This window comes from Schistocerca serialis, chromosome 9 (assembly GCF_023864345.2).
Source record: "Schistocerca serialis cubense isolate TAMUIC-IGC-003099 chromosome 9, iqSchSeri2.2, whole genome shotgun sequence".
In the NCBI taxonomy this organism is placed as follows: Eukaryota; Metazoa; Arthropoda; class Insecta; order Orthoptera; family Acrididae; genus Schistocerca; species Schistocerca serialis.
In genome coordinates, this window is record NC_064646.1 from 65,483,500 (window position 1) to 65,502,050 (window position 18,551).

At 40.7% G+C, this 18,551-nt stretch overlaps 1 protein-coding gene across 3 annotated transcripts in view; it reads left to right on the top strand.

Moving 5' to 3' along the window:
* The first annotated feature begins 15,426 nt into the window (after positions 1-15,426).
* The window catches only part of LOC126418589 (RNA-binding protein 26), a 283,506-nt gene continuing 280,381 nt past the window's right edge, over positions 15,427-18,551 (top strand). For all 3 annotated transcript variants that reach the window (XM_050085417.1, XM_050085418.1, XM_050085419.1), the window contains exon 1: positions 15,427-15,600. In XM_050085417.1, coding sequence (XP_049941374.1) covers positions 15,542-15,600 — 59 coding nt within the window. In that variant the 5' untranslated portion in view covers positions 15,427-15,541. The remainder of the gene's footprint in view (positions 15,601-18,551) is intronic.

An 18,551-nucleotide genomic window follows, 5' to 3' on the forward strand; every position in this document is an offset into this window, starting at 1 on the left:
GTAATATGACGATGTCTACAGATCTTTGTAAAGTTTGTGCAACGTTTTTGAAGCCAGAAGTCATGAAGTGACGCTTGAATAGACCCAATGGGGGTGGTTATGTCCATCTTCAGCATGTCTGCCTCCTATACTGGGATCTGAGTGTATGCCTACCCCAGTCTACGACACTGAATAAGGTCACATCACTTAATTCATAATTATAGGCTCATAGCAGGGTTATGGGGTATCACTTGGTACAGTTCTGGCATTGAGGGCTCGATAATCACTGCACGGATGCCATGCGCCATGCCTCTTAGACCTAAGTGAAGTGGGAACGATCAAGGAATACTTGACAGGTGCAAAACACGTTCCCAAAGCATACTGTCCAATTCCATTTTTGCTACAGCTATGCAGCCTGGCGCCAAATGTCAAGGGTGACAGCATGCTGATAGGTCATTGGTCACTGTATCACAATGTACCTCTTTCGGCGCTCCAGGAAGTCATATCAGGGCTGGCAATTTCCACATTAAGTCAGTAGTAGAGCAACAAGGACATCATCTCACCCTACATTGTTGCCAGATTTATTCGATACAGCGGATCCAAGATGGCGGCCATAGATGTAGAAACGTCGCATTGATATGACGGAAGGAAATTCAAATTTTGGCAGAAATATAGGTCAATTGGCAATGACCACTAACCTAACACCACTCCCCCCCCTCCCCCCTCCCCGCTGTTCCCATCTGTAAATTGGTTGGAAAAGGTCGCAGTCTGTGCTGGGCTGACGGATATAATGGATGTAAATCTTTATTTTGTATGCATTGTGGTATATTGTTTGTTTAGAAACATGCAGTTGTCATGGACAGTAGCTCCATCCAGTGTCTTCACCTTGAGATCCAGCGTCCAACTGATCTAGTTCACAATACCAACACCACCACCAGAGGGAGCTGTTGGCCCATTTTCCTCCCCTTCTCCTTCCCTCCCCCCCCCCCCCACCTGACGTAATCCAAGATATCGCTCTGGGGAAAAATGGCGGGAAATTCGCTCAGTCTGTGTTGAGCTTCCCAAGACGACGGACGTAATTGTTTACTACGTACTATGTGTTCAATGGATGAAACGTCTGTGCTGGAAAAGTAGGAGTTTAATGGATATATTAACTGTAATCGTGCATCTGAGGACTGCATCCACACCCACCTGCAAGATCTTTAGAAAGCAATGATATTTCGTGAATATATGAAGAAGACGAACATGCTTCATCAAATAATCAATACGCAGCAGGATGGGGATAAGTTACAGTTCACAACTCATGATGATGAATGTGTGTGCTGTAAGTATAGTTAATTCGATAAAAGACTAGTTAGTCTTCCAAAGAGCAAGACATGAGATGTTACCCTCTCTGGCGCAAGGGTTCACAGCATAAGCATGCGGGCCAGCCGGGCCGAGCAGTTCTAGGCGCTACAGTCTGGAACAGCGCGACCGCTACGGTCGCAGGTTCGAATCCTGCCTCGGGCATGGATGTGTGTGATGTCCTTAGGTTAGTTAGGTTTAAGAAGTTATAAGTTCTAGGGGACTGATTGCCTCAGAAGATAAGTCCCATAGTGCTCAGAGCCATTTGAACCATTTTTGAACGAGCACGTGGCAGCTGCAGGGCGGCCTCGTGGTAATCGCTTACTGTCATGCTGGAAATACCCACAGCCTTCCATATCACCCCTGACACACAAATACCCCTTGTCGTTTGAACACGAATTGCTTCAGGAGTTATTACTTCTGGTTTTTAAGCAATTTGCGGAATATCTCCACATACATATCTTGAAGATGTCACAGGAATTAAATATACTATTGCACAAAGAGAGAGAGAGAGAGCTTTGTAGATGATGCAAGAATATTTAACGATTTTCAATGTAACTAGGCGTTTTATTCCAAGGAATACCACCACGACACTTGAACACCGATTCTGAAAAGACATTGCGGCACACTTGTGAAACCTCCCTGAGACACTTCGCTCGCTCTTGTGGGAAATACCACATTTTTCCCTGGTCTCTGAGCACGAGCTGCTTCAGGAGTTATTAAATCCAATTGAACATGTCTCTAAATACACTTTCAAAAAGATCACTGAACAGTAGTTTGCTTCAATTTTAAGATGTATACCGCCTTACTTGAACACAGATTCTAAAAATATCGCGGCACACTTGTGGAACCTCCCAGCCTTCCTTCCTGGGACACTTTGCGCGCTTCTGTGGGAAGTTCCACAGCCTTCCCATGTCTTATTTTTTATTTCCTTCAATTCTCGAAGCACACTGGTGTCTAAGCAAAGAAGGGAAATTCAGAACAATTACATATCTAAAACTTCATAGCATATTTCGAATCCCACAACAGATTGTGGGAAAAAAAACTCAATCGGAATATGAAGCACTGTCCTACAGATGAGAAAAATAGATGGAGTTGTCGGTGAATTATTTATCCATGTACTACAACTGCAGCTCTGGAGATACTCTAAGGCCACAACGGTGGGTGAAAGACAGCATCCCGCCTGTCTGAAAGCGAGGAGGACGGTCTGCATGGACTTGTCACGGAACACTCGAACAAAGAAAACAATATGTGTCTCTCAGACGTCACAGAACTTTTCGTAGATACCCTGCCCCTGTCTTGCTCGAACCAGTCGGTAGAGGTTCCCATGCCCTGCTCAAAGGATGTCCTGTGATTCTCTGATGTTATGAAACTTCCTGCAAATGGAGTATTCTGATTGGTTCTTACTAAATTTATGAGTTTACCCGCCAAACTGCTGCTGCCGGTGGGGGTGCACTGTCCACCACTTTCTACAGATGGACAAATTATGAGACTTTCAGCGGCAAAACTACTTCGTATGGATCGAAAAAAACATACAGCAGTCATATTGCACTGACAGTTAAACCCTGCAAAAGTGGTCTATAGATCATGAAATACGCAAACTATCGCCAAAGACACTTCCTCAATTACACTGCTCTGGTACTGTCGAAGGAAGATTGAATTTTTCGGCGTGAAACCGATCTCCAACCAATCTATATAACTACCATATCATATCGATGTAGCAAAACACAGTTCGTATCCTGCACCATACAATATCATCACTTCTGCATCCATCATATAGCTATCGACCACCACACACTCGTACATACACTGCGAAGAATGTCAGATCCCAAAAAGATATAAGCACATGCACCATATATAGTCGCAGCACTAGGTATTTCCTGCGAAGTCAGTTGGTCATCCACTGTGGCCAACTTTCACGAGGCAACTGCCCTTGGTCTGACACGTGATCAGAACGCCCTCCGTGGACAGCATTCACTCTCCAAACTGGTGTACAAAGACTGGGTTGGTTCCCCTGGCACAAAGACGTCCGTTGATGGTACTGTTTCCGATCTGGTTTGCTTGCTACTGTGGTTCCTGCAACGAGTTGCGATCATCTCCAGACTCTGGGATTATGTGAATATATGTATTTGCACATGGTTTGCCAGAATATCATACCGTTTACACGTTAGGTCTCGATATCAATCACACAGCAGTATGCTAACGGTCGCTTGCATAGTATAATTCCGAATATAAAGAGTGGAAATAATTTCTCTTGAAACCCAGAATTTTAGCTAGGTGGGATGTGCTGTAAATCACTCAATAACTAGAAACTTATCTCGTCTGCGGAGATCTTTACGAGGAAACTTGAAAATAGAGGAAATGGGTAGTTCAACTCGTAGTTTTTAACGAATTCCGATGTCAATGATATAACAGATTCCAAATCCTCCTTGTCCTTTAAAAAGTCAACTAAGGTTTTATAGTTATAATCATGCTACTCATGACATCCTGGAGTCTGACTGGCAACTCGTCTAGTCTCACGCCGATCTGTGTGGCCGGGAACCGAAAACGCTGCCAAAATGGACACTAAAGTGCATCTCATGTCAATGCAGCAAGGTGAACTGCTGTGTGCACACACCAGTGGGAGACTTTCAAGATATGACTGCTCACTTCGCACACGTACATAGAGTTGTTGTAGGCCCTTTACCTCCATCCAATGGCCAACATTACCTATTGACTATGATTGATCGCTTCACCTGCTGCCTGGAAGCAGCGCTGGTAGATAATATTTCGGCAGAGACTTTAGCTTCCACCTTCGTTTTCACGTGGATATTCCATTTTGTCTGTCCTCTACAAGTCACAATGAACTGCCAACACCAATTAGAGTCTGACCTGTTTCCCAGCTTACTAAATTCCGTGGCAAAGTACGCCACAAGACCACAAGCTGCAACCCAGCCAGTAACAGGGTGATAGAATGCTGGCACCATTCTCTGAAGGCAGTCCACAGGTGCTAGAGTATGGTCTGGACCACCGCTTACTTGGTCTGAGAAATACCTAGAAACCCGATTTAGATTCTTCACCAACCAAATTAGTATAGGTGAAGCATTACACCTGCCAGGAGAGTCTGTGGATGCACATCCCCTATAGCTGCCCACCATGAGGGTTGTGACCTTATTAATTAATTGAGGAAACATATTTCTCTCATTCCTCCCCAGCAAGCATCAAGACACAGCATGATACATCAGGATCTAGAGATGTGCAGGAACATCATGCTTTGTACCAATGGTAAAACTGTACAGGTCACCTGTACTGGTAAACTGGAGTGTGTGTGCCAGCCACTACAGGCCAAACTGTACAGGCGTAAAGACCTGCACAGGTGACCAGAGAAAAATCAAAATACAATTCTTCCTACCTGCTCAGGCGTGCAAACCTGAGTGTGTGTGTGTGTGTGTGTGTGAGAGAGAGAGAGAGAGAGAGAGAGAGAGAGAGAGAGAGAGAGTCACTCCGACAAGCCTGTACATGTTTTTGGTAAGGTGGGGCTAGCTCCCTGATTAGAGAGCATCGATTGTCTTTGTATTTACGTGTACAACAGTGTTAAGTAGTGACTACACGCATGGTAGTGCTCAGCTCTTGTGATCAACATGTCAAATCGAAAACGGAACCAAGTGTCAAGTGATAGAAGAGTTTATTTAAATGTATAGGTTGGAACCTTGTCTGTGGCAGGTGAAAAGTGAAGAGTACCACAACCGTGAAAAGAGAGATGCAACCTATGAAAGACTTGTTATTAAACTGAAGGAGTTAGAACCCGACACTAAAAAGCAATCTGTAGTTAAAAAAATAATAATTTAAGAAGTAATGTATGTAAAGAGAAGAACAAACGTGACACGTCAATTAAATCCGGAGCTTCAAGTGACAATGTCTGCACATCAAAATTGTGGTACTTAAATTTGTTCGATTTTATTGGCGATCAAGATACTCCTGGTGTGTCTGTGTCAAACCTGGATGACGAGAATGGATGTGAAATCGATGAAGTAAGTACTCAGATTATTTATAACACTCATTTAATTTAATTTAACTACATTTTTTACAAATGGAAAGTTTATATTTTGAGTCCACGTTTTTTATTAATTAGTGCAAAATGTTTTGAACTGTATGAATTATTAACTTACTAAGGCCAAACTTCTTCTTTTAGTCTATTTTTTTGTTTCAAAGAACCCTATTGTTTTGCCATGGAACTTTGCCTTCATTCATGAAGTATGAAGTGAACCCATTTCTAAGCTGTTTAGCAGCAGACATTATGTTCCCATGGCTCAGACGTTTCAGTGCGATCATATTTGACTCCAAGGCATCCAAACCTCTGATGGCAGTAGTTCTCCTGTATGCCTCCTGATAGGTACTGTTTGGAGGAGCGTAAAAGCTTGGATGTTGTTCCATCAAAAAATTATGTAATGCACATGTTGCCATTGCCACTTTTATTATGTTCCAACCCGATTTGAGTATGGAATATACGAAATCAGGATGCAAGTTCGCCAATTTTCGACAACGTGTCTTGCTCTTAAAATACGGTAGTTGTAAATTTCTTTACTAGCTGAATCTACTTGCGCTTGTCGAAAAGGTTTCATAATATTAAGTGTAAGAGGAAAGGCGTTATCAACCACAAAAACGTAAGGGACATTTACGAAATTTTCTGTAACATTGCATGGCTTTGGAAGATTCAGCTCATTACTCTCTAACGTTTTATAAACTTTAGTATTCTGAAGAAAGCCTCCATCAGAAACATGTCCATTAGTTCCAAAATCCACTAAAAGGAACCGATAGTTAGCATTCACTGTTGCACGAAATACCACACTGTGTCTGTCTTTGTAGTTGAAGAAAAAAGATCCGGAATTTGCTGGGGGAACTATGTCTATATGTTTCCGATCTATCTGTCTTCAAATGTTTTAGCAATAACTTTCTATTTCTTGGCGGTGTCAGGAAACTGCAACAACAGCAAATTAATAATATTTTTTCAAACTGCGGATGTATAGCGGTAATGATCGCAACAGGCTCTATAAATTTACTTTTACAATCAAAATAAAAATAACATTTAAAATAACATAAAACCAAAGGTTGTTTACAAAGTTGTGTTCTAAAGAAAATAAGAAATAGAATTTTAAAGTATTACAGTAAAACTATTTGTTTAATAATTTTTAAGAAAGTTTGTGTTATTTTTATCTTATAGTTTTGTTATAGTTTAAATTATATTCCTGAAGTAAATAATAACACCAGGGTAAATGACTTTTAGGGTCTAATAATACGTTTCCTTGAGGATGGAATCGAGGTTGCTGCCCCACGAACACCCAGCAGTGATGAACCTTCAGAGAAAAACCAGAGTCTTCAAAATTCCAAAGAACTCACGATATCACGACCTAATTTCGCAAAAAAAAAGGAAAAGTGTGGAATTGGCCAATGATGTAATGCTATCAGTGAGAGATCATTTTAAAAAGCCTTCACTCCAAGATGGCAGATATGATCTGTTGGGAAAATTTATTGCAATGAGAATGAGGACACTGGATAAACGCCAACGAGTTCACACAGCTATGAATATCTAAACAGTCCCAGCTCAAATACGAGCACACCAAGCCCTACTGCAACTGCTTCATATGATCAGTTTACACAACAAACAGCGCCTGTAGGATTTGTAATCAATGAAGAACTACCACTTCGACATTCAGGAGCTACTTACTTAGCTACCTTTAATAATATTTGATTTTTGAGGCATTTTTAATTTTTCTATGGTCTTAACTGACGAATACTACCAAATTTTCAATTATTTTTCTAATTTCATGTATACCTCATTATTATGCCCCAGTTAAAATTTTGTCTTTGAATTGTGAAAAATTACTAAGAATAAAAAATTTAAAAAATGTATTTATTATACATACCTGAAGATACACTCTTTTCATCACATTATAGATGGAGTCACATTTCTCTGGAATTATTTTGCCAAGAGCTTGTGGTGATATTATAGTAGAATATTTGAGACATTTGTACAATTGACCCATTGCAAGAAACCTCGGAGTAGCTGTCTGTCTTTCGTGGGCAGAAACAGAAGTTCTCATAACTGTATTTTTCCTTTGTATTAAAGGAATCACAAGTGACAATGGTTTTTGGTAAACATCATTCGTCCGCAAATAATTGCGGTAATCTGAGGGATCTGAATATAACTCTCTTACTAATCTCGTATGAGTGTATTTATTTCTCCTTAAAGCCACTCTTTACACAAAGATTTTCGTTTTTGCTTCCTTTTACACTTCATGGTCACTACCAAACCGACTAATGCGGTCTCATCGTCTTCTTGCCTGCCTGCCATTTATCGACTGACTGAGTTAAAATCTTCCTGTTTACCGTAGCGTGCGTGTGCTCCAGCCTGCACAGGTATTTCTTTCTGGTATACCTGTGTAGAGTTACCTGACGGGCATGCCGGAACGTGTGTGGCGGCCTTAGACGATGCTGCACTTCCTCAACGGGGGCTGACAAGCATATAGCACAGTGTTCTGGTGTGACAAAAATATTTATTTACATCATGCTGTCAAAAAAAATTTTGGCGCCAGCCACCAGAGGCACTACATTCCACAATGACATTGCACTTACTCCTAGACTGAATCTTTTTCCTTTATATAAATAGTTCTTAGTAATGGAGTAATTGTCGTCTCAGTTCTTTTTATGGATAATTCTACCAGAAAGTAAAACTTCTCAAAGCTGTATTCTCCATCGGCAAGATTTGCCTTCCTGTACAGGAGTGGATAAAGAATTAAGAATTTTCTTGTACAACAGTGTCACATTTCGAACACCAGCCAGCTAGATTGCAACATGCATGGTAAGTTGATCAGACAGTCTCTAATTCGTGTTCATTCTGAAATACATACAAACATGTCAAACAATATTTATAAGGGAATAAATAGAGCTTGTTTACTTTCTCTGGTGTGGGTTTCCTCCTTACATAACTAATAACTTCCTAAACAACTGTGTTTTCTTCTTCTTTAGAGATGAGATTTTCACTTCAAAAGTTGTTTAGTGGAAATTCGTCACCTTATGTTCTTATTTATATATAGTGTGGGTATCAGCACCATTCTGTTATTGTAAAACTAAATAGTTTTTCGGTTTCAGGTAGGCTATCTGACCTTGCATGTGGCAGAACACTAAATAAAAAAATTATCCAAGTTGTTATGGAACATTTGCAATTTTCAACAAAAACAAAGCACAATAATAAAATAAAAAATAAAAAAAATAACACACAAACGCACGAAATTCATTGGCATTCTGGTTCGAGTTGCCGGTGATGGTGGTCGTGTGTACGTGTGGTGTGCTTGCTTGTGTGAATGAATGTGTACATGTTTCTTTTCCTGACGAAGGTAGTGGACGTAAACTAAAATTCAAAATCTTCTATAATGTGTAAGTGTATTTTAATTGTGCCTGTCCGCAACATAATGTGTCACCTTTATGGTAAGTAGGGAACTAACTTTTTCTTACGTTCTTGAAATCTATTACTGCAGTGGTGACCAAAATTAAAGCAACAAACGAAGATTCTGCAAGGTTGCGATCATTTTGACACAAAACAGAATACACAGGTGATAATAAAGTAGAAGCAATGTACAGAATACAGAACGTAAACAAATGCAACATGCATAACGGTAGACAAAAATGTCCTTGGCTTTTTCCAACTTAACGGATTTGCAGACACTTTCTGACTACAGGGTGATGTGCTCAGTATGGGGTGCGACCATCTCTGGCAGCAGTACAGGCATGAAACCGACAGGGCATGCTGTGAACGATATCACCAATCTCATGTTGAGGCAATAACGCCCTTTCCTCCTGCACAGCTGCTCACAACTCTTGGATAATGTTTCGTGAAAACTGATGTGATGCAATCCATCTCCCCGTGCATCCCAGACATGCTCGATGGGATTCAGATCGGTAGAGTGAGCTGGCCCCACCATTGTTGCAATATCTTCCATTTCCAGGAAAACACATCCAACCATGCTCTATGAAGCTGAGCATTATCGATCACAAGTACGAAGTTTCGGCCCACTGCACCTTGCAGGAACCGCACATGAGGTCCCAAGATCTGGTCACAGTGCCTGACAACAATTTACCCTTGCCTATTCACATGTATAATTTCGTGAAGAGATGTTCGTGTTGTTAACATAATCCTTGCTCACATCATTAAAGATCCTCCTCGATACCGGTCGGTCTCTTTGCACAGTTTTTGGGTCGCGAAATCGAGTTCCACGTTCCCTAAAGATGCCAATCCGTCGAGAATCACTCTCCACACCATATTGGGGCTGAACTGTGAAAAGAACATTGGCCCACCGTTCGACCATCCAGGTGCAATGCTGACGATTCCACTCTACACGTTTCCTTCTGTGAAGACGCTTCAGAGGTACACACGCAGCAGGTCTTTGATATTAAAGGCCTCGATACAATATGTTCAGTGGGTGCAGTGGGATCAGATGCCAGTAGCCGTTTAGTACTAAGGCAGCCAAATAACGGTCCTCACTTTATGATGCCACTAATGGTCAGTTCTGCCCTGATCTTTGGGATACAGTTTTGGTCTCTATAAACTGTCCCCACCCCCAAAACACCACAGAAAGAGTCACATTAGGCCATTAGGCCATATCAGTTTGCGACTATCCTGCTTCCATTCTTTCTATAGCCCTCCACCGCAGAGAGTTTGGTAGGCGTCTTCTAGTCTGTGACTGTGCACACAGCAATTGTGGCTCAGGGGCTACCCAGCAAACACTACCATGCTTGATAGGTGCCCTGGCGGCGTGGTTGTCCATTGACTGGAATGCCACCTTCTGAACAGAACACGATCGTACGGACATAAGTTGCCAACTGGCTTGGATATATCGTGATTTAGGCACAGAACAGGGAAATAGCAGTTTGTTTGTTTAATTTTGGACACCAGTGCACAACCTGAGCAAGCACGGCGAAAATCAGTTTACTCCCGTCTCCCACATTAGCGGACGACTTTGTCCAAACTTTAGTCCGAGATACCTCGAAGTGATGAGATGTGAAATAGCGCCGTTTGAAATGAATTGTGGAGCATTCTCCAGTAACGTGACGAGAAGTGACGGCCAGTGTCAATTGGCCTTATATCATTACTTCATCCTTTTCACTTGTCATAGCGTAGCTTTCGACGCGAATGCACTATTTGAGAAGTTTGCCCCAAGTTGCATTGTTAGCTGCAACAGGCTGAAGACGTGCTTTGTTGGTCTGCACATTTTAGCGATTTTGATCAAGCTTACGCTGCAGTGTTCTTCTTCGGTACGCCAGTGTAGAAGTGTGCACAGACTCAGCTAAGTGAAAAATCCGTCAGTACGCAATTAGGAATTTTCCCTTGTGCGAGACCGCGTGTAGAGGATCGTGTGCCGATTATAGTTCTAGATTCGCATATTTGACTGATTGCGTCGCTTCTGCATAGTCTTTCACTGATTGTATCAATGCCCAATTGTTTTGTGATATATTGTGAAATTTCGAACATTCGCGATTGCCGCGATAAACTAGTACTGTTATCGTCAATTGTGGCTTAAACTAAACTGTTCTTTTTTAAAATATTTTCAGAACAGTAGACCTATCTTCGTTCAAAACAATCGTTCTCTTACTGTATTGCAATATTACATGAGAAATAGGTTAGTTTGAGAATTTTCGGAAGCTTGCAATACTATATTTTCGTTAGTTACCGGTACAAGTGTTTAGGATGTGTAATTTATTTTGCAGCAAATCGGAATTTGTAATTTCTCAGTTCAGCCAAAGAATACATGATCCGCGAATCTCATTGTATATCAATGCAAATAAACGTGCTTTTCTGAGAATTTTCGGAAGCAATCATTGTCGTTTCCATAATCTACGAGCAAATTTGAAGCAAATCACGTTTGTGATTTAGTTACTGTAGCAGATTTTCTAACACATTGTATTACACCTACTTTCTCCTCAAAGAGGAGTAGCCCTATATATTATCTGCATGTATTGTAAATTAACTCTGTTTTCGAATTTGCTAACAACTATATCAACATAATTAGGAAACTGATAATTTTTATCACAGGTTTTTGCGTTGCATTACTAGAAATCTCGTTTTTGTGTAGCGCTTCAGTTCTTATAGGGAATTAGCAACTTTTCAGCTCAACAGGTTAAAAGAAAATCAGTGGGGTTAGTGCAAAGTTATATGTTCATTCCCTTGTAATACATTGCACCAGCCAAACTGCAACACCATTGTGAACGCTGTTCTTAAACATGGGATGAATTGATTGAATATCGTAAGCAGCTGGAAATTACCCTGACTACTGTCAAACGATTGACAACTGCTGCGAGTCAGTGTGTTGGAAGCGGTCCTGAGAGTCGTGTATCTGTGATAACTTTACCAGAGGTACCTCAGGTACTGTCCTCTCCTGTGAATCCTGTCTCCTCTGCACAATGTACAGGATCTACCGTTACCCTCCACTTGACTGCCAGTGGCGTGCCGATGGTAGATCCAGGCGTCCTCTACAGGATGGATGTGGAGGGAGGACTCAGGGTGTTGTACCGGTCCCCCTACCCAACAAGTCTGAGGTGCTGTCTTTAACTGAAACTGAAAGTGAGCCAGTGGAACTCAATTCACCTGTTTCCCGGAAACCGGTTTTGTCTGGTGTCCGGAGGAAGCAAACACGAAAGTATAGGTAGGGGTCTATTAATCATCGGCAGTTCAAACGTATGGAGAACAATGGTATCCCTTAGGGAAATGGCAGCAAGGGACAGGAAAGGACACCAGGTGCACACAATGAGATTGCCTGGGGGCCTCATTCAGCATGTTTAAGAGCTATTCTAGCACCCATTGAGGGAAAAGAATGCAACAAACTGCAGATTGTGGCTCACATTGGAACAAATGATGCCTGTCTTCTGGGCTCCGAGGTCATCCATGTGTCACTCCAGCAACTGGTAGAGATGGTGGAGAAGGCCAGCCTTCCGCAAGGAGTTTCAACGAAGCTCACAATTTGCAGCATTGTTACCAGATTTGATAGTGGTCCTTTGGTTCTGAGTCGAGTGGAAGGTCTGAACAAGAGACTTCAATGTTCTGTGACAAGCTAGGCTGTGAATATCTGGACTTGTGCCATAGGGTTGAGAACTGTAGGGTACCACTAAATAGGTCAGGTGTGCATCAGAGGCTGTTACTCAGGTAGCTGACTGTGTGTGGGGTGCACACAGGGTCTTTTAGATTAGGTGACTCTCCATCCAATTCAGACAACGATAACTGTAGGAAACTCAGAAGTATCTGTGTATGATCGAAAAAAAAAAATGATTTCCACAGGTCAGAGTATTAAAATCCTAATGATAAACCGTCAAAGGATTAGCGACAAAGTGACATAATTTGCAGTGTTCATGAAAAGCAGTGAAGCTCACATTATACTAGGTAGAGAAAGCTGATTGAAAAGTGAATTTAACAGCAGTGAGATTTTTGGGAAAATTTAAGTGTGTATCGAAAGGATGGGCAGATGGAGATGGTGTATTTGTCGCAGTAGACAAGCATCTAAAATCCACTGTGGTAGAAACTGAAGGTGCATGTGAAACTCTTTGGGCAAGACTCCGTATCAGGGGTTTGCAAAAATGATAATTGGATCCTTCTATTACCCACCAGACTCATCTTGTGATGTAACTGAAAACTTTATAGAAACCCTCAGTTCACTTGTGCGTTTTTTCCCCAATCACACCGCAATCATTGGTGCAGACTGTAATCATCCAACATTTAATTGGGAGAATTACAGTTATCTTAGTGGTCAGTGAGATAAGACATCAAGACAAAAGATCTAAAGGCAACAAATCGACCTGACCTCTTTGAGTATGACGACATCGAAACTCGTATCAGCGACCATGACGCGGTGTGACAACAATAATTCCAAAAGTACAAAGGACAACTAAAACAAACAGAAAGATGTGGATGTTCAACAAACTAGATAAAAAAGTCAGTAGTGTCATATCTCAATGAGGAACCTGGAAGTTTCACTGCAGGGTAGGAGCAAGCAGAGGAACTCTGGCTCACGTTTAAAAGAATAATTGGACATGAACTGGATAGGTATGTTCCCAGTAGAACAGTTCATAATGGGAGGGAACCTCCATGGTATACAGTCACTTTAAAGCAACTTCTAAAGAAACAGAGATTACTGTATAATAGGTGTAAAACAAAGTGGAGGGCTATAGATAGAGAGATGAAAAATGAAACATGTTTGACTGTCAAGAGAACAATGCATGATGCCTTCAGTGACTACCGCAGCAAATATTGTCACGTGATCGTTCACAGAACCCAAAGAAATTATGATCATATATAAAGGCTGTTAGTGACACCAAAGTTAGTGTTCAGTACCTTGCGAATGAGACAGGTACTGAAACTGGGGGTAGCAAAGGAAGCTAAAATGCTTAACTTAATTTTCAAATGTTCCTTTACAAAGGAAAACGCAGGAGAATGGCCCCAATTTAGTCCTTGTGCCACTGAAGAGTTGAATGAAATAAGCATTGGTGTCAGTGGTGTTGAGTAACAGCTGAAATCGTTAAAACAGAGCAAATCTCCAGGCCCCAATGGAATCCTTGTCAGATTCTATACTGGACTTGCAGCTGAGTTAGCTCATCTACCTACTATAATTTATTGTAGATTTCTCAGTCATCGTTAGATGCAATAGTAACTTTGGGTGTTGCCCTGGGGAAGTGTGTTGGGACGCTTGCTGTTTGTATCGTATATTAACGAACTTGTAGACAATATTAATAATAAAGTCAGGCTTTTTGCAGATATTGCAGTTATCTGTAATTAAGCATTATATGGAAGAAGCTGCATAAATACTCAGTCAGATCTTGATAAAATTTCAAAGAGGTGCAGAGATTGGCAACTTGCTCTAAATGTTCAGAAATGAACAGTTTTGCACCTAACAAAACGAAAAACCGCAGTATCTAATGACTGTAATATCGATGAGTCACAGCTGGAATTGGCCGACTCATACAATTACTTGGGTGTAAAATTTTATAGGGTAAGAAGTGGAATGATCACATTGTCTCAGTCATGCTTAAAGCAGCTGGTAGACTTTGGTTTATTGGTAGAATACTGGAGAAGAGCAATCAGTCTACAAAGAAGATTGCTTACAAATCCTTCGTGCGACCAGTTCTAGAATACTGCTCAAGTGTGTAGGACCCATACCAGTTAGGAATAATGGGGGACATTGAACACATACAGAAAAGGGCAGCACAAATTGTCACAATCCAGGGAGATTGTCACAGAGTTACTGGAGGAACTGAACTGAAGAACTCTGTAAGATAGACGTAAACTATCCCGAGAAAGTCTATTAATAAAGTTTCAAGAGCCGGCATTAAATGCTGACTTTAGGAATGTACTACAGTCCCCTAAGTATTGCTCACATAGGAATCGTGATGATAATATGAGAATAATTGCTGCACGCTCAGAGACGTTCAGACAATCATTTTTACCGCGCTCCGTACGCGATTGGAACAGGAAGAAACCCTAATAACTAGTACAATGGGAAGTATCCTCTGCCATGCACCTCACGGTTTTTTGCAGAGTATAGATACAGATGCAGATGTAGTTCAGCGCAGCAGACGATGCGAAGACGTGTACAGATATGCTAGTCCGAACAACGATTGTGGTTGCAAACAATGTTGTGAACAGAAACGTGTCTTTGAATTCGGTGTAAACGCAGCTTAAATTGCAGCCAATAGAAAAACTAAAAAACTGATATTGACTGCTTGTGTGCTGGAAATATCAAGATTTAACGATCAGTGCTTCCGTATAAAAAACATTAGGATTTAACTAGGCTAAAAAATGCTGATGTTATTATTGTAATGTATCTTGTTATTACAATGAAATGAGTAAATGCTTCACAAGCGAACACAAATATGTAAATTAAGAAAAAAATTTTGTGTATACTTTACAAATTGCTGGGAAGTTTGCCTCTATATACGTAGTATTATGTATAAAATTATGCTGTCAAAATTTTAAATCTTACCTTATCCCCATGTCCATAAATATTATATTTTCATAACTGTGTTGTCGAGGAACTCTTTGACACGAATTTATCTTTATATATTTTATCTTTGTGTATCTGTGCGTGTGGTAAACATTTGTTTAGAAGAGTGAACGTTGGAGTAATGTATAAGAATTAAAGAATATAAGTGTGTCTCATTTTGTGTTCTAAGTAAATGCAAAAGTTGTATAAAATTAACAATGATTATAGAAGATCAAGAGTCGTTTAAAAGCTGGCTTTCGGCCGTACTGGAACCTTTGTAAGTAGGCCAAAGATTGCAAACGTTGCACAATTAATGGATGAAATTTATGAAGTTTTATGCGTTTAATAAAGATTTTTGTCGACTCGAACATTCTGCGTGTTTGAATATCAAGCCCTGCGATAATGACATTTTCTCGACCTTATCGTATGCATAATGGTGGGATTTCAGTGTTTTACTTTAGTCAGGAAATCAACCGAGAAAGCCGACAGTAGTTACAGATCCCGATGATTGGCTCCAAATATCGACATCTGTTTTGTTTGCACATAAGAACTATGATGAATTACTTTCAACTTTAAATTTCTGTACGACATTCATTTATGAGAAAACAGCCTGTGCCACTATGACTTTCCCCGTGTATTAAACGTCACTGAATTATGAATCGATATTTATTAACACCTAATGTGATAGGTTTCCAACTAGTTCTAAACTCGTACATCCAGTTAAACACACGTGAATGTTGTCTGACCAAATACTGCTATTTGCAAACCAGTTGTGTTCTATTTAGTGGGAATTGGTTCATGCTCAGTCATCTTAGAGTAATATGAATGTCATGTTTAGAGGATTTCATCCACAGTGATATTTTTCACTGTATAGCGAAAAGCTGCAGTTCCAACAAATGCTATTTTGAATTTGTGAACTTCCTTTGTGAATGAATGGAGTGTTGTTATTGCATTTGCATGGATTCTCTCTCTGAAGTAAACAGGACGTCTGCGAGTGTCCTAGCTCCAGTGACATCAGCATTTAGGTTCTGTTCGTCTGGAATGGGGGAGTGAGGATTGGGGGATTCAGTTCAAAATTGAACTATGCTTTGCTGATTTTTGTTTAATATTCATTTCACCTTCTGTAGTACTGCTTCTAACAAGCTTTTTGCTTAGGCTTTCTAAAATTATTTTATAGCATGTAGGCCTAATATTAAAATAAAGGAGTTATTGAAAATTTGTATGATTTATTCCAGTGTACCAACATGGAAATGGTTTTCTCTTGCTTTATCCTCTCTTAAAAATCTAGCAGTGTTTCAGAGTCATAGCAAAAGTTTGAAGCCTGATTTGCCTTAAGTAGGTATCTTGTGATACCTGTGTTATCCACTATACTCTGTCACAGAGTGCGTTCTTTGACTGTAGAGCCTGCATTATCACAAAATATGAATTTTTCCTTCCCAGTACCAGTTCACCAGAAGGTTGCAGGTAGGAGGTGCGGGTACACTCTGGGTTCTTAATACCCATCTCTCCCAACTTACACTAGTCAATAATTTCATTGTCTTTCATCTCCTTTAGGCTTCTCCCTTTACATTCTGCTGAGTGTAATTTGTAATTTAACTACCTTCTGTTGTTAACTTCCATGTCAATACAAACTGCTGCATTCCCATTTTAAGGAGTGTAACCACTTAATCACTGAGTAATGTGAGAAGAGTCCAGCAGTGTTGACAGCACTTGCCATGAGATATGGTATTTGTCGGCAGCTGGAATGTTGTCCAGTCCTTACATCAGTATACAGGTGAAATGTTCAAGGATTCAGAAAAAAACAGTGGTAATGATAAAAATAAATTTTTATTGTGTGATGTAAATCTGAAATGACAATGCCTTGTAATGTGATTACTATCTTATGAAAAATAACTTGAACTACTTGGTAAATGCAGGCAGCCTTTTATTTTATCATATCACAACCCATTTATCAGTGTCCAGTCTGTCCTAACCCCAATCACTGAGCCACATGAATTTGTCGCTACAACCTTCGTTCCAGTTACTAGTTTGTCATACAGCATTGATTGGCTTGACAAATCACAAAGGCACTGTCTTCATTTAATCTACGTAGACCTTGAATTAGCCTACTCTACAAAAGTTGGGCACTTCATCATCATCATAATCATAATCACCCCCCCCCCCCCCTTCCAAAAAAGAGAGAGAGAGAGAGAACCACCAACAAAGTGTAAACTGCGCCACTGAAGATTTAAGGAAACACGAGTAACCTGCAAAGAATAATCAGTGGTAGCAATTTCATTTCATGAAATGCATTGCATCTGTTGTCACCTCTCAGTAACTGAAAGTATCCTATACACCGCCAACACAAACAAGCTTCATGGAGAAGCAGTCCAAATGACCACGTACAAAAGGTGTTAACTTGCTCATTGTCAGAGCCTGCATGTACCCCCCCCCCCCCCCCCCCCCCCTCTCTCTCTCTCTCTCTCTCTCTCTCTCTCTCTCTCTCTCTCTCTCTCTCTCTCTCTCTCTCTCTCTCTCACACACACACACACACACACACACACACACACACACACACACACACACACACACACACACGTGTGCACGAAAGTCAAAGTTTGTGAGGCAGAAATTCCTTTATGTTGAGAAAAGAGTGAAAAATGTTTCTCTTTCCCAGTTGCCTCTGGGATAAGGCATTTGTTATTCCAGGCAGAGAGAGATCTTCTAAAATTAATATAAATTCTCATTTAGTACTGTTTATGGAATGTGTATATTATGTACAACCTATTGAAATAATGACCTGACTACACAAAATGTGATACATAGCATACAAATCACCCATGAACCACTGATTTTGCTAAGATGGTGTGGCATGCATGCCTTAGTGATGCAGGTAGCTATACTGCAGATGCCACCACAGTGAAGAGGTATGCTTCCTGAAGGAGTGGCGGCAAGCTTTTCAGCAGCTGCAGGGCTGACAGTGTGTACGATTGCCTGATCGGGCATTGTAGCAGTCAGCATGTCATTTCTCTGCTGGTACTGTAAACGACTGAAGGCAAAGTGAAACTATGCCATTATTTTACCTGAGAACATGCAGCTCTACTGTACAGTTACGATGATGGCATCCATTTGGGTGAAATATTCCGGAGATAAAATAGTTCCAAATTTTTGGATGTTCAGGTGGGGATTGCTCAGAAGGATGTCATCCTCTTGGAAAATGAAAACTGGCACTCTGCATTTTAGAATGTG